General features: G+C 37.9%; 2 protein-coding genes across 2 annotated transcripts in view; one reads left to right on the top strand and one right to left on the bottom strand.

Annotated features, from left to right (window-relative positions):
• The window catches only part of si:dkey-183j2.10 (probable glutamate receptor), a gene marked incomplete at its 5' end in the record, with an annotated part of 94,267 nt that extends 86,136 nt beyond the window's left edge, over nucleotides 1-8,131 (top strand). The window contains one exon of the mRNA XM_066672330.1: nucleotides 8,033-8,131. Coding sequence (XP_066528427.1) covers nucleotides 8,033-8,131 — 99 coding nt within the window. The remainder of the gene's footprint in view (nucleotides 1-8,032) is intronic.
• Nucleotides 8,132-9,200: 1,069 nt separating this feature from the next.
• plch2b (phospholipase C, eta 2b) overlaps nucleotides 9,201-17,038 on the bottom strand; it is a 72,505-nt gene continuing 64,667 nt past the window's right edge. Inside the window, exons 20-21 of the mRNA XM_066672329.1 lie at nucleotides 14,534-16,757; nucleotides 9,201-9,589 (exon numbers count right to left, since the gene is read on the bottom strand). Of these exons, the coding sequence (XP_066528426.1) occupies nucleotides 9,573-9,589; nucleotides 14,534-16,757 (2,241 nt within the window). The 3' untranslated portion in view covers nucleotides 9,201-9,572. The remainder of the gene's footprint in view (nucleotides 9,590-14,533; nucleotides 16,758-17,038) is intronic.

The raw sequence follows: 17,038 nt of genomic DNA, 5'->3' as shown, positions 1-17,038 counted from the left end.
AGTGTGTATCAGTCTGTCACTGCCTGAGAGACAGTGGGTAGCACCGACCTCAGTATAACCCATGCATCACTACTTACAACATATACACAATAAGTATGTATGTATATGCTATACAGGTACACATATACAGCTTGTGTATATATATATATATTCATATGTTACATCAATTTGTAAATGTTGGAAAAATATATATTTTAATTATTATTTTTATTATTAACTACTGTTGTCTCTTAGTAAAGCTATTAGAATCTGTGAGAGCGAATGAGAGAGAGAGAGAGAGAGAGAGAGAGAGAGAGAGAGAGATAAGAGGCAGAGAGCATGTCAGAAGGAATAGGAGGGAAGGGGGGAAGGGGGACTCTTCAATAATGCCTTTGAATACATTGCTGAGAATAACTCACATATGTTTGACCGCGAACTAGTCTGTGCTTAATGACTTAATATGGACATATGTGGTATCAGCAGAATCACAAGAACCTGAACTTTAATAATTATCCAAAAAAAGTTGAAATTTCATTACTGCGTGGCATCCAGGCTCTGCTTAGCACTGGTGTGTAACTTGCATTCTAAACATGACACATAAAGAGCTGTAAGTCAAAAATGCTTTTGCCAAATGTTATGAAAAAACACAAGCTTCTTTCATATGTGCTTCAGAACAGATCAATACATTTTGTTGGTACTGCATCCATAGGTGGCGCTATAACAAATTAAAAAACATATTTTTAAGTAGTTTTTCCAATTCTAGCGCCCCCTGTATGTGCATTTTGATCATAATTGATACACTTCTTCAGAGTCATACCATGCACATGTGTACCAATTTTGGTTTGATTTGAGTGAAGTTTGAATGAGTTATAGCTAAAAGAGTGCATTGGGCTCCGCCCACTTGTGTTCGTTGACGTATTGCAGCAACAGCGTGTCCAAATCTAAACATTTTTTTGATAATTATTTACCTACAGGCAATACACTTTGCAATGAGACCAATTGTGTGATGATAGGATCAAAACTCACGGACTAGTACGATAAATTCCATAATCACATACCTGACAATTGAAGAAAATCTATAATTTTTTTCTAAATAGTTGCAATTGCAATATTGTTAGACACTAGGTAGAGTATATTATGAAATTATTAACATGTCGATAGGTTAAATTTTCACTGAGATATTTCATATTTCATGTTTAAAAAATAAATTGCGCCCCCTTGTGGCTATCAACACGAAATTTTTTCTGCAAATACAAAGTGTGCCTATGAACATACCATGCAAATTCCATGTTGATTGGGCATTGTTAAGCCTGTCAAAAAAATGATGAAAAAAATTTGAAATTTGATTGGCTGTTGACATAGTTAAACGTGCCCGTATTGAGTCGTCCTTAATTTCCCATATGTAGGCTTGCTGACAGAACCAGCATGCCAAATGTCAACTTAATTGACCTTGTAGATCCTGAGATATTAGCCAAAAGACATTGTTAGCTATAACAGCGCCCCCTATAATATTTCATGCAACAGCAAATGCATGCTACCTCAGAATCATGTCTAGAAGCAACGTGTGAAAGGTCATCAGATTTGAGTTAAGCATGAAGGAGTTAGAGATGTTTGAGTAAAATTTGCAATTCACGGTACACATTCATTTGCATATGTCGGCCATCTTGTTTCGAAATGTCTGGATGTTTTTGATAATTATTGACCAGCTCACTCCTGTGAACGTTTTGACACCAAGGTCATGGGGATCAGACAAAAATCCAGGGACTAGTTCACAAAAATAAATTTTGCAAATTATGCTAATTAGCAAAAAATCTAAGTAGGCGGAGCTTAGTGGTTGTATCGACCTTTTTGATTCATCGGGACCCAAGGATCATGTAGAAACAAAAATTTCGTCTCTACGCCACACGGCGTGGAAAATCCTTTAATGAAAGCGTTTTCTTTCGCTGCAGCGCCCCCATGAGGCCAATCAAGCTGATATTTTGCGCCTGAGTAGCGGGGGGGTTTACTAATTTTTGACCAAATATGAAGTCTGTAGGCCTTACGGTTTGGGCTGTGCGATCCGTTTTAAGGCAGAATTTTATTAGGAAGAATAATAATAATAATAATAATAATAAAAATCTGAACAAAAACAATAGGCTTCCTTTGCACTTTGTGCTCGGAAGCCTAAATATAGCCGCAAGCGACAATTAACGGGGTTCTCGCAAAATAGGCCTGTCTGGAAACAATAGGCCTATATCGCTGATATGGTACCCTTAAAATCATGTTCTTAAGTAGAATCTGAAATTTGAACCCAGTTGCGTAAAGTATGAAGGAGTTACAGACGTTCAAGTTAAACTTGTGATTAGCTGAAGAGGTTCATTTGCATATGGAGGCCATCTTGAATCGAAATGTCAACATTGTTTCTATAATTACCTAGTGTCAGATTCATGTGAATGTTTTGGCACCATGCTCAAGAGAATTGGACAAAAATGCACAGACTTATTGACAAAAGTATGTTTTGCAAATTATGCAAATTAGCTCGAAATCTAAGTGGGCGGAGCTAAATGATCCAAATAGCAGATTAGTTTGTCTTAAGCCAAGGAATCAGGGAAAAAAAAGATTTCGTCTCTAGGCTTTAGGGTTTGGGAGATATAGACCTCAATGCTTTTCCATTTGCTATAGCGCCACCATCTGGCCAAAGGTTGTCATTTTCCTTGACTGAGTCATTTCACACCTGCTGTACCTTGCTGGCAAGTGTGGTGTTTCTGAACCTTACAGTCTTTGCTCCACATTGCATTTGGCATAACAACTCACATCCACAGCAAAATGTGTAGTCTTAGACTGCCATCTGCTGATGAGAAATAAGTACTTTCCAATATTTATGGCTCAAATATAAATGCATATGAACAAAAATATTTGAGAGTGTACTACTATGTGAATATTTAGCAAAAATGGACATATGTGGTGTCAGCGGAATCCTAAGGAACTGAACTATAATAATTATCCAAAAAACCTTGCACTTTTATTACTATGTAGCTTACAGGCCCCTCCCAAAAAGAGAGATCCAGCATGTATTCCACAAGTCAAATATATGCCATATATGTACATTTATATACACCTATAACTCAAAAACGCTTTCACCAAAAATTAAAAAAATTCAAAGGCTTGATAAGCCTGAGGAGCAGATGTCATAATTAAATTATGGTGCCACTGCCATCCTAGATGGCGCTATAACACACAAAAAGCGTTTTAATCAGTTATTGTTCAATTGTAGTGCCCCCTTTTGGTGGATTTAGGCCATAATAGACACGCTCCTTCAGGGTATGGTCTTACATAATCCTATAAAGTTTGGTCTGGATTGGGCTTCTTTTCTTGGAGTTATACATGAAAGAACCTATAAAGCAGCTCACACTTCAGTTTATTGACATGTTGTAACAACACAATGTTAAAAAGTCATACTTTTTTTAAAGATTATTTACCTACAGACTCTACAGATTCCAACAAGACCAATTGTTTGGGAATAGCACCAGATTCCACGGACTAGTTCGAAAACCTCAATTTTCAAACAACTGGCCATTGAGAAAAATCAATACATTTCTTGACAATACTTGCTATTACAAAGTTGTTAGGCAATATACAGAGTACAGAGTCCAGCAAACTGCATGTCAATATGCTTAATTTTCGCTGAGATATTACATATTTTCTTGTTATTGCGCCCCCTAGTGGCTATCATCACGAAACGTCTTCTGCTCTTAGGAAGTGCGTCCATGGACATGCCAGTCAAGTATCATAATGATTGACCTTTGTCAAGCTTGTCAGGGAGCTGCTGAGTTCTGATTGGCCGATGACGTTACAATTTGGCGAGTATCGACTTGTCCTTTATTTTCCACTTAGAGCCTTGCCTAAAGCAGCAGTATGCCAAGCGGCGGACCGATCGGACTTGCGGATGTTGAGATATGAATTTCTAGTATTTAGAGCGCCCCCTATGTGAATTTTCGCACCACCGACGACATGCTACCTCAAAATCATGTCCCTAAGCAGAATCTGAAATTGCAACCCATTTGAGTAAAGTATGCAGAAGTAACAGCTGTTCATGTAAAAAGGGCGATAAGCCGATAAGGTTCATTTGCATATGGCAGCTACATTGAATTGAAATGTCAACGTTTTTTTGATGATTATTAAGCTTCAGACTCCTGCGAGCGTTTTGACACCAAGCTCAAGAAAATTGGACAAAAATCCACGGACTAGTACGCAAAAGTAGGTTTTGCAAATTATGCAAAATAGCAAAAAATCTAAGTGGGCGGAGCTTAGTGGTTGTATCGAACTTTATGATTCGGCAGGACTCAAGGAATCAGGGGGAAAAAAAATTTCGTCTCTACGCCTCACGTGGTAGAAGCCCCGTAAGAAAAGGTGTTGTCCTTCGCTGTAGCGCCCCCATGAGGCCAATCAGTCTGATTTTTTGCGCCTGAGTAGCGGGAGGGTTTACTACCTACTGGCCAAGCCTCAAGTCTGTACGCCTTACGGTTTGGGCTGTGCGATCACTTTTAGTGCAGAAAAAGAACCGGAAGAATAATAATAATAAATATAGCCGCAAGCGACAATTAACGGGGTTCTCGCAGAATAGGCCTGTTTGGAAAAAATAGGCCTACATCGCTGATATGGTACCCTTAAAATCATGTCCTTAAGTAGAATCTGAAATTTGAACCCATTTGAATAAAATATGGAGGAGCTACAGACGTTCAAGTAAAACATACGATAAGCCGAAGAGGTTCATTTGCACATGGCAGCCTTCTTGAATCGAAATGTCAACATTCATTCTATAATTAGACATGGTCAGACTCTTGTGAACGTTTTGGCACCAAGCTCAAGAGAATTGGACAAAAATTCACAGACTTGTGGAAAAAAGTAAGTTTAGCTAATTATGCATATTAGCTCAAAATCTAAGTGGGCGGAGGTAAATGGTCCAAATGGCAGATTAGTTTGAATTAAGCCAAGGAATTAGGGAAAAAAAAGATTTCGTCTCTAGGCCTTACAGTGTAGGAGATATAGACCTAAACGCGTATCCCTTTTCTATATCGCCACCATCTGGCCAAAGAGTGTCATTTTCCTTGGCTGAGTCATGTCATACCTGCTGTACCTTGCTGGCAAGTGAAGTGTTTCTGGACCTTATGGTCTTTGCTCAACATTGCATTTTGCCTCAGATCCACTGTAGTTCAACATGACAATGTATAGTCTTATATGAGAAAGCTGTTATTTCTCACCAGCAGATGGCAGTCTGTTTGGATCAGCCATGAAGGCACAAACAGAAATATTTGAGCGTGTACTCCTATGTGGATAATTACCTTACATGGACATATGTGGTATCAGCTGAATCCTAAGGATCTGAACTTTAATAATTATCAAAAAAAACTTGCACTTCTATTACTATGTAGCTTACGGGCCCCTCCCAAAAAGACAGATCCAGCATGTATTCCACAAGTCAAATATATGCTATATATGTACACATATATACACACCTATAACTCAAAAACGCTTTCACCAAAAATTTCAAAATTTCACAAGCTTGATAAGCCTGAGGAGCAGATGTCATAATTAAATTGTGGTGCCACTGCAATCCTAGATGGCGCTATAACACAAAAAAAACTTTTTAATAAGTTATTGTCCAATTGTAGCGTCCCCTTTGGGTGGATTTAGGCCATAATAGACATGCTCCTTCAGGGTATGGTCTTACATAATCCTATAAAGTTTGGTCTGGATTGGGCTTCTTTTCTTGGAGTTATAGATGAAAGAATCTATAAAGCAGCTCACACTTCAGTTTATTGACATGTTGTAACAACACAATGTTAAAAAGTCATAGTTTTTTTAAAGATTGTTTACCTACAGACTCCACAGATTCCAACAAGACCAATTGTTTGGGAATAGCATCAGATTCCACGGACTAGTTTGAAAACCTCATCTTTCAAACAACTGGCCACTGAGAAAAAACAATACATTTCTTGACAATACTTGCTATTACAAAGTTGTTAGGCAATACACAGAGTACAGAGTCCAGCAAACTGCATGTCAATATGCTTAATTTTCGCTGAGATATTACATATTTTCTTGTTATAGCGCCCCCTAGTGGCTATCGTTACGAAACGTCTTCTGCTCTTAGGAAGTGCCACCATGGACATGCCAGTCAAATATCATAATGATTGACCTTTGTCAAGCTTGTCAGGGAGCTGCTGAGTTCTGATTGGCCGATGACGTTACAATTTGGCGAGTATCGACTTGTCCTTTATTTTCCACTTAGAGCCTTGCCTAATGCAGCTGTATGCCAAGTGGCGGACCGATCGGACTTGCGGATGCTGAGATATGAATTTCTAGTATTTAGAGCGCCCCCTATGTGAATTTTCGCACCACCGACGACGTGCTACCTCAAAATCATGTCCCTAAGCAGAATCTGAAATTGCAACCTATTTGAGTAAAGTATGCAGGAGTAACAGCTGTTCATGTAAAAAGGGTGATAAGCCGATAAGGTTCATTTGCATATGCCAGCTACATTGAAATGAAATGTCAACGTTTTTTTGATGATTATTAAGTTTCAGACTCCTGCGAACGTTTTGACACCAAGCTCAAGAAAATTGGACAAAAATCCACGGACTAGTACGCAAAAGTAGGTTTTGCAAATTATGCAAAATAGCAAAAAATCTAAGTGGGCGGAGCTTAGTGGTTGTATCGACCTTTTTGATTTGGCAGGACTCAAGGAATCAGGGGAAAAAAAATTTCGTCTCTACGCCTCACGTGGTAGAAGCCCCGTAAGAAAAGGTGTTGTCCTTCGCTGTAGCGCCCCCATGAGGCCAATCAGTCTGATTTTTTGCGCCTGAGTAGCGGGAGGGTTTACTACCTACTGGCCAAGCCTCAAGTCTGTACGCCTTACGGTTTGGGCTGTGCGATCACTTTTAGTGCAGAAAAAGAACCGGAAGAATAATAATAATAAAAATCCTAACAATTATAATAGGGTTTCAAGCACTTCGTGCTCGAACCCCTAAAAATCCTAACAATTATAATAGGGTTTCAAGCACTTCGTGCTCGAACCCCTAAAAATCCTAACAATTATAATAGGGTTTCAAGCACTTCGTGCTCGAACCCCTAATAAAAATAAAAATCCTAACAATTATAATAGGGTTTCAAGCACTTCGTGCTCGAACCCCTAAAAATCCTAACAATTATAATAGGGTTTCAAGCACTTCGTGCTCGAACCCCTAATAATAATAATAATAATAAAAATCAGAACAAAAACAATAGGCTTCCTTTGCACTTTGTGCTCGGAAGCCTAAAAAAATCCTAACAATTATAATAGGGTTTCAAGCACTTCGTGCTCGAACCCCTAATAATAAAAATCAGAACAAAAACAATAGGCTTCCTTTGCACTTTGTGCTCGGAAGCCTAATTAAAATCAGAACAAACACAATAGGGTTTCAAGCACTTCGTGCTCGAACCCCTAATAAAGACCATCAGAACTTATCAATGATAGGTGACATCATATCTCATGGTTTGGGGGGGTGCATCAATGTCATGGGTGACTTGCATGTTTTCATTGATGTAGAGGCTTTATATATGATATATAGGATTTATAGCACAATAACCAAAACAGTCTTAGTGTTTATTTAAGAGAAGCTAAAAATATTTAAAATATTTACAAATTACTTCTATTGTGTTGTTTTAGCACTGATCATTTGAAATAATGTCTGTCAATAAGTGCTGGAAGACAGCTAATGTATTTGTGGTGAAATACATTTTGGAACATATGCCATCAGAATATTTATTCAGCATATATATATATATATATATATATATATATATATATATATTTTTTTTTTTTTATTATTTATTTATTTATTTTTTTTTTCCAACCTCTGGGTTGTTAATGAGATCAGAGGAGTTTACGGTATATTTTACATTTGTATCATTTAAACCTTTTATTAATAAACAAAGGAATTTTCATTCTGATAATGAAATAAAAAAATGTAAAGATTTAAAAAAATGATTCTGACCTCTAGGACTGATTCACTGCCTATTGTGCTCCATATAGAAATCCTGCTGCTCTGTTTTGACCCAGGAGCTGAGTCAGCGTTTGAGAAACAACAACACAGAGAGAGACCAGGAAATCTCAGAGAAAAACAAGGCTTGAAGCTTGTTGCTTTTCCCTAGTATCTCTCTCATTGATTCTATTTTGATTATGTCATTCCTTAATGTTCAAGCCTGAAGATATAATAGATAATAAATAATAATTTATACTTATAAAAAGCTTCAACTGCCATTCTGGCCTAAAATTTAATATGTTTAATATGTTGTTTGATTTCTATTCTGTAATGAAGCAATGTAAACCTCAGCGTTATGGGTTTCAAATAAGTCGAATGTTTTATTATTGTTATTGTTTTTTCATGTTTTAATCACACTACAGTACCATGCTAGTAAAATATAATGCTTGCTGTGTTGTCAACCTGACCTGAATGCTATAGCCTCACTACATACATCTAGGCTAATATGTAAAACCAAACTAGCATTAGTTACAAATAATTACAAATCAATGATTTTATTGAGCACAAAATGAGTACCAGAATTTTACAGTTTTAGCTAGGAAAGGAAGCCAAACCGAGGTATATAGATAGCCATTGCCATGCTAACCTGAGCTTTTAGCTTGTTTTCCTTATTTCAGTATTTATTCTGCAATTTCAGTAATCCATTCTCTTCAAAAGCAGTTTTTCCAAACATATTTACACAAAATCTATTATTTTTGTAGTCTTTAAACCTGAAAATCTCACCTTGGCTACTGAAGTTGAGTACAGATGTAATGTTATTGGCCAGCGTTTCTTGTGTCAGCCATTAAATGGAACTCACATACATAATACAGTACAATGTGGAACCATACATTAAGCCCTTACTAAGCAAATTACAGTGCATAAGGAGAATGTAATCAGAGTATTTGAGAACTGGGTATAATATTACAAAAATTAAAATGAACTAAAGTCTAATCTTGTGCTAGGCTAGTCTGACTTCCTTTTAAGGATAAATATAAAGCACTTTAGCAGTGGAATGTATTCAGATAATTTTATAAAATACTAGTTAAAATAAAATACTTTTATCAAAAGTGTGCATGTTTACTAGATTCTTTAGACTAAAAGAATCTTTAGTGTTAATTCATGCATGCTTTAAAACAATATATGAAACTTCACACGAGATTATGTACAATGCGAACAATTTAATTTCTAACAGCAACAAAGAGGCAGAAGGTCTGGCACATTGTCATTTAATTACTTAATAAAGACAATTTAACTAAAAATGTGAAACTGATATGGCTGCATATACTTCATTAACAACAACACTTCATTAACAACAACACTTAAGTTTCCACTCAGCACAGTCTCATCACTAGAACAGGCTGGATACATATGTAATTGCTAACAGCCATGCACTAGATAACATACATAGCTGCAGAGGGTAAATATTTAAATGTAAACAAGATATTGTTGTCCAAATATTGTGTATTATGAGAAGTTTTCTTCAGACATCAGATCCATCCAGTCAGCTTTTTGTAGAAATGTTTATCCATTTCTTTGCTTCTATTCTATCTAAAGTGTTGAATGATCTGAAACATATACATATACACACACAATTATACAAAGACCAGTCATACTTTTATGAGCACCTCCTTGTTTCTACAGTAAATTCTCTCAGCTACAATGGTAAGAACCCCCACAAGACCCCCACAGAGCAGGTATGATTTGGGTGGTAGCACTGCAGTGACACTGACATGATGGTGATATGTTAAGTGTGTTGTATTGGTATGAGTGGATCAAAAAGATTAGTGATGCTTGAGTTTTTCAACCCCGTGTCCACTCACTGTCCACTCTGTTAGATACTCCTACCTTGTTGTTTAATGTCAGAGACAATAGCTTATCTGTCGCTGCATAGTGTGATGGTCATCCTCTAGTCCTTCAGCAGCAGACACAGGATGCTGTCGGCTGGATATTTTTAGCTAATGGACTATTCTTAGTTCAGCAGGGAAACTGAGGCTTTTAAACCCTTCAGCAGCACTGCTGTGTCTGATTCACTCATAGCAGCACAACACCACGTCAATGTCACAGCAGCGCTGAGAATGACCTACCACCCAAATCATAAAATAGAAAATGAGAAAATAGAAAATTAAGTGCACACACATTTATATATTCATGTGGAACACAACTATGAGAGCCCATGCACAAAAGTCATGGTGCACAAACGTCAGAGCTGGATATTTTGTTTGCAAGTTATAAGTTTTACATTTAAAGTTAATTTTTCTGTGCAATTTTTTTGGCACAAATATGATTCCATTGACTACAGTCCTTTGTCAATCCAATAGACTTTAGACAGTTTTTACACATTTAGCCAGATGAAAAGAAAATAAACTCAAATGTATCTGCCCTGATGTATATATTGAATATATGATTACATCTGCCCTGTAAAATTAATATGAGGACAAAGAGTGCAAATGTGAGATCTCCTATTATACGTGGTTGCTGGGATGTCAAGATCATAAATACACAGCAGGAGCTGTAGCCGAGAAGTTACTGTGCTCTCCCTTTTTGTCCCATCACACTAATACTGGAAGTATGGCACAGCGGCTTCTGTGCCGGTAAACACAGCAGAACAGCGGCTGTTGTGCTCTTACCTTACCTACTGTCAGAACACCGGTGTTCTGATGAGTTATGCTTTCGAAATGTGCTACTTTTATACGTATAGTTGTTTAATTAAAACAGTAGGTGAGATAAATGTAGTGTTAAATGCTGCCTACAGAAGTATAAGCAGAATATATGGACAAACCAAATTCACTTACTAATAAAATTATATGATTATTAAGGTGATAATACATTTAATTCGCTGTGTACAGTTTTGGAACTTTCAAGCAAATAATAACAGTAAACTTGTGTAATGCGCTGAAGAAAAAGAGATTTAACACAACATGAGAATTTTGGGGTCTGAGCATGCGCAAAGCTGCAAAGTAGTACATCGGTAACTCGTCAGAACACTGGTACCCAGTGACACCTGTGCCCGTACACACAGCAGAACAGCGGTACACACAGCAGAACAGCAGTTTTTACCTTAAAATATTAAAGATTTGTTTGTGTGTTAAAGTTTTGCAATTTTTATTGTACATTGTACATTAGTGTAATAACAAATTACAAAATATATTACAAAAATCATCCACTGTACAAAATATCCAATATCCAAACCTTTATATTCCTGTAGTCATGAAAAGTGTATTTCTATTAAAATGTACTAGCTAACAGTTTTCAATTTGAATTCCAGTTTTCTGTCTTCTCATTTTTACTTATTGGAATTGGCTATACAACCGAGAATATATATTTGGGAGCTTACAAAACATTGATTACAGCAAAAACAGCAAGCCTATATGGAGGCTAAAACATTCAAGGGAAAAAACCCTCATAAATCTACATTAATACTCTGTGCCAAAATCTTTAGATGGTTATACTCATTCATTCATTATCTGTAACTGCTTATCCAGTTCAAGGTTACAGTGGGTCCAGAGCCTACCCGGAATCATTGGGCGCAAGGCGGGAATACATTCTGGAGGGGGCGCCAGTCCTTCACAGGGCAACACAGACACACACACACACATTCACACCTACGGACACTTTTGAGTCGCCAATCCACCTACCAACGTGTGTTTTTGGACGCGGGGAGAACACACCAACTCCTCACAGACAGTCACCCGGAGCAGGAATCGAACCCACAGCCTCCAGGCCATCCTTTGAGCAGGGCAAAGGGCAAGAGTACTAAATTTAGAAGGAAATTGGAAAAATGTCTAGGATTAATCTTCTGGAAAACTTGTTATTCCAGATGGGAAAACAGTGTGTTGGAATTCTGGTTGTACATGTAGATATTTCTCTAATAGAACATGCTGTGTTAGTGACAAATATATTAATAAGCATAATATATAAAGAAGCATTTCATACTGAATATATTTATATATTTGTTTGTTTGAGCTTTTGTCCTTTTCGTAAATTGATGTCATATTGTAGCAAATACCTGATCTGCCCCAGTAGATTAATGTTAAAACAGTGTCAGCCAGAGCTGTTTCAATTACATTTTAGACTACACAGTCATATCATAACATTATGACCACAATATTTCTGTCTGTTCTCTCAGCTTCTCTGACCACAGTTCTACAATTAGACTGCAGTCCATAGCTCTGCATACTTTATGCCCCCTTTCATTATGTTCTTCAATGGGCAGGTCACTACCAGGTGTTGCTTCAATCATTATTACATTATAGTAGTAAGGTAGAATCAAGGTATTGTAGTAGAGGTGTAAAAGGAAAATAACCCGTGTTGCTTTAATTTAATTTATGGTTTAATTATCATTCATGGTATTTTTGTAGAAACTATATGATTAACACAGTCACACACAGGTCTACACAGGTCACTGGACCATTCAATATAAATAATTTTTATGTTTTATTATTTTTTTTTTTTTTATTTCATGAAGGCTATTAATAGCATAGATAGATTATGTCTGTCAGGGAACTTGAAATTGTGATGTTAGCAGTTTGGCTTACTGCCTCGTATTAGATGGACAAAGATTAGATTGATCACAGAAGTAGAGAGGATGGAAAGGCTTATGAACAAGACCATAAGGACGTGGCTAGGGGTTCACAGTGTTTAAGTAGTGAGGCATGGTATGGGAGTGGGGTACTGGAGCTACCACTCACAAGCTTAGTTGAGGAATTTAAATGCACAAAGGTGAGTTGTGAGATGATTTTGTCAGGATCAAATGGTGCAGTGGTTAAAGCAGCTGTGCCAGTTACAAAAGCAGGAAAGAATTGGAACCCACAAGTGGCAGTGCAGGTAGCCAGGAGCTTATTAGAGCTAAGGGATGTGATTGGCCAAGTGCAATGCGGAAGAGCAGGCCTTGGGTCAGGTGACACATGGAAATCTTTTAGTAAAGCAACATGACCAGGGAGAAGGCAAATGGTGACTAGATTTATTCACGATCAGGAAGAGGAGGCATGGTGCGCAACAGCAGCGTCACAGGCAAATCAAGGCCAATGGCTTCGCTGGGAGAATTTAGAGAAGCGGAAGATCACTTGGCAAGAACTGTGGGCAATGGAGGCAAGTCGTATTAAGTTATTGACATATGACGTCCTTCCAACTCCACAAAATCTTCGACGGTGAAGACCCTAGTTGTAGATTATGTACAGGGGTTGGCACGCTGAAGCATATTCTATCAGCTTGTAAGGTTAGTTTGTTGCAAGGGAGGTATACATGGAGACATAATCAGGTGCTAAGGGTTTAAGCATGTTTGTTGGAGAGCAAATGCTTAGAGGTAAATGCATTAACGAGTGGTAGTAGTAATAAAGTGATTAGGTTTTTGTGTGAGGGGACGTTGGTAAAAAACTGTGAGTGTATTACTTTAACTACACTGAGGCCAGATATGTTGTTGTATTCTGAAAGTAAACGGATAGTTTATTTCATAGAGTTAACAGTTCCATTTGAGGATGCAGTTGATGAAGAATTTGAAAGGAAGAGTTTCCTTTTATATATATATATATATATATATATATATATATATATATATATATAAATGTTGTATGAGGCATCTAATTTTCATTCAAATTTTGTTAGGCTTATCTGTCTAAACTGAGAAGTACTTTTTTTTAATACCCCAGTGCTACTCTGTATAGTTTGGTTTTCCCACCTGAAGTAAAGGTATATTGTTAGCTAATAATCCCCCATCCCACAGTTCTGTTGTGTGTACCGCTGTTCTGCAGTGTGTACCGGCAAAGGAGGCTCTGTGATGCTGCGTGTACCGGCACAGGAGCCGCTGTTCTGCCGTTTGTACAAGCACAGGAAGCGCTGTGCTGCTGTGTGTATGACACAGAAGCCACTGTGCTGCTGTGTGTACCTGCACAGGAGCCACTGTTCTGCTGTGTACTGGCAGATGAGCCATTGTACTGCTGTGTGTACCGGCACAGAAGCCGCTGTGCCATATTTTCAGTATTAGTGTGACAGGACTAAAGCAGAGAGCACAGTAAATCTTGGCTACAGCTGGATATCTAAATACATCAAATAAACTATATCAAATATTATTCTATATGTTTGTAAAAAGGTTTTCACCAACTTTTTATTATTAAAAAGTATACTATTTGCTATTTTATTCAAATATATCTTGCCAAAGGTACTGCAATAATTAAACTCCTTCAAACTAAGAGGGGGTGATCTGTGATGACCTACTTTGTCCTGATGTGGAAACTAAAGGACACTAAAAGACAGAAACTGCAATAATATAACTTTTGGAAGGTAGAAACCCCCCTACCTCCCCCTCCTTACTGTTTTAAGTACAGTGCTGTAAAAAATTACACTGGGGGAGCCCCAGGAGCAAAAAACACCAAATCTTAACAAGTGTTCCTTGAACAACTATAGCTGCCAGGCTCCTCCTTTTTTTTGTCAAATGCTAGATGTTTGATATGTATGTATCTTAGGTTCTAGCTTTATATCTCAAAAATCAGCATTTACATAGAATGAAGACTCACCACTGAACAACAATGGCGAGTGACTGTGGATCTCCCTGATTTTTTGTTCAAACAGAGCATTCATTTCTCTCTGTAGTGTTCCCACAGTCTGCTGCTGGCTTTCAGGGAACCGGGATGGCAGGGTACTTGGGTCTAGGCTGTTCAGACTGCTCTGGCTGCTGGAGTCACTCTCAGGAAGGCCATAATTTTTATGAATGATAGGAGCAGAATATTCTTGTGTGACAGGGCCAGTTTTGTTTGGAGGTAGGATATATTTCCAGACATCAGTTCTAAAGTTGTGTGGTGAATTTGGGGGAGATAGAGGTTGCTGTTTTGGGACACTGCATGACCTCTGGAACTTAGACGGTGATTCCTTAAAAGATTGTCTGCCTTGGTTGTGCAATACACATTTGTTCATAGCAGGAGTTGCTGGAGTAGAAAAAGACTCATTTGACAACGTCATCTGAATGTCAACAGAGCTCTTTAGTCCAAACCCACTTTTACCAGTTGTTAGCCCCAGGCTTTGTGACATCCATTGTTCAGTATAGCGATTTGGATATCTGTCTAGTTTGGGATCAAACTTTAAGGATTTCCACTCTTTCTGGTGAAACATGCCTACTCCAGGGCCTTTTGGAGTCCAGATTTCAGCACAGGTCTTTGTGTTTTGGTCCAATATTGGCTGAAATTCAAAATATGCATGTGTTCCTTGTGAACCTACATCTTTTAAAACCCACTGTCTACTGGAAGAATACATCTGTTGGTCAGGTACCGACCGATTCTTCTCACTTTTAAGCTCTGGTCCCTCTAAGTCCTTATCTGCCATAAAAAACTGTTTGGAGAGAGAAGGTCTGTCAGAATGTTGTGATGCAGGCATTTTTATTTTACATTCAAATGAGTCAACTCCATCAGAATCAGAATATTCTAGTTGGGGTACTGGCATCAAGTCACTGAATGTGGAAATAATATAATCCTGGTGGCTTAGTTTGGAACGGTTTGGATTTATTTCTGACTCCTTGCTTGTGTCAAACCCTAAACCTGTGTTTCTTTCAGATATGCAATTAGTAGTTGTGGACAAGAGGCTACCAGTTAACCTAGGTTTGCATTGGTCTGTTTGAGCAAATCTATTTGTTTGCGGGTTATCCCTTGGATTAAATTCTAAGTTAAAGTCATTAGTTATTTTCCTAAATGGTCTACTGCTATCAATATTGGACAAATGGCTCCTGGGTAGGTGAGCCTTTAGTTTGCTTTGGTCTGTTTGAAAAGTTTGACTCACTTCTGGGTTCTCTCTTGGGTCAAACCCAAAGTTAATGTAATCAGAGATTTTTCCTGTTGCTTCATTGCTATTAGTATTGGACAAGTTACATCTAGCTATCCCAAATCTTAGTTTGCTTTGGTCTGTTTGAAATGACTGTCTCACTTCTGGGTTCTCCCTTGGGTCAAACCCTAAATTAACATCATTTGAGTATGGGCTTGGTTTGCGTCTAGTATTAATTGACCACAGGTTCCCAGACACCCCACTCTTTAGTTTGCTTTGGTCTGCTGTTGTGGACTGACTGACCTCTGGTTTCTCTTTTGAGTCAAAACCTAAGTTTATGTGATTAGTTTTTTTGCCCAGTGCTCTACAGTTGGACAGCTGGCTTCCACTGACCCCAGGCCTTAGTTTGTAGTCACTTCTTTTTACTTGTACATTTACTTCTGGCTTCTCATTTGAAGTGATCCCTAAACTGAGAGTGTTAATTGTTCCTGATTCTCTTCCCCTGTCAGTTGAAAACAAATGAGTCTGACTTAGCCCACTGTTTAATTTGCTTCTCTCTGTTTTCCCTGCTGAATTCCCTTCTGGGTTCTCCCCCGGACTGAATTTTAAACTGATATAGTTTGAGGGCTTTTCTGTTTCTCCACAACTGTTAGTAGAGGACAAGCAGCTCCTGGTTACTAGTCTCTGGTCTGATTCCTGGAAGCAAACCCAGTGAGATCTTTTCAGGAGCTCACTTTGAGCTCCTCTGTTGAGAGAATGGTTTTGAGAAGCAGTCCTGCTACATTGTGAATTCACATCATCACTGTAACGTCTGTTGAGGAAATCATCTTGGTTGTAAGATTCCTGTGATGCTTGGCTGGCCTTTCCTTGGCCCTTCCCAGTATCAGATTTTCTCAGGAAGTTAGGAGTAAATGATGTCCTTGTGCCATCCTCAGATGTTTGCCTTAGGTTTTTCTGGATAAGTTGTTTTACAGCATTGCTTGATTTGTTCTGTCAGGATTTAGGTTACAGATAATAGTTAGTACATCAAGCAATAAGGGCAGAAGAATGTGAAAGCAACCGAATATCAAACTTGACTGTTTGGAAAAAAATACTCTCTTCAAGAGTAGGAAAACTCAATCTTATTTTTGTTATAAGCATATCTTCACTGTCCAATGAAAAACATGTATCTCCAAAATAGAAAATTTACAGAAGGAATAAACCTTCTTAACTTTCTTTCAATTCCAAGTAATTTTGAAGCATTTTTATTTATCCATTCATCATGACATTTT

The sequence above is a fragment of the Hoplias malabaricus genome, chromosome 5 (genome assembly GCF_029633855.1).
Source record: "Hoplias malabaricus isolate fHopMal1 chromosome 5, fHopMal1.hap1, whole genome shotgun sequence".
Taxonomy (NCBI): Eukaryota; Metazoa; Chordata; class Actinopteri; order Characiformes; family Erythrinidae; genus Hoplias; species Hoplias malabaricus.
The sequence above is the reverse complement of the archived record's forward strand: the minus strand, read 5'-3'. Positions and strand labels throughout refer to the sequence as shown.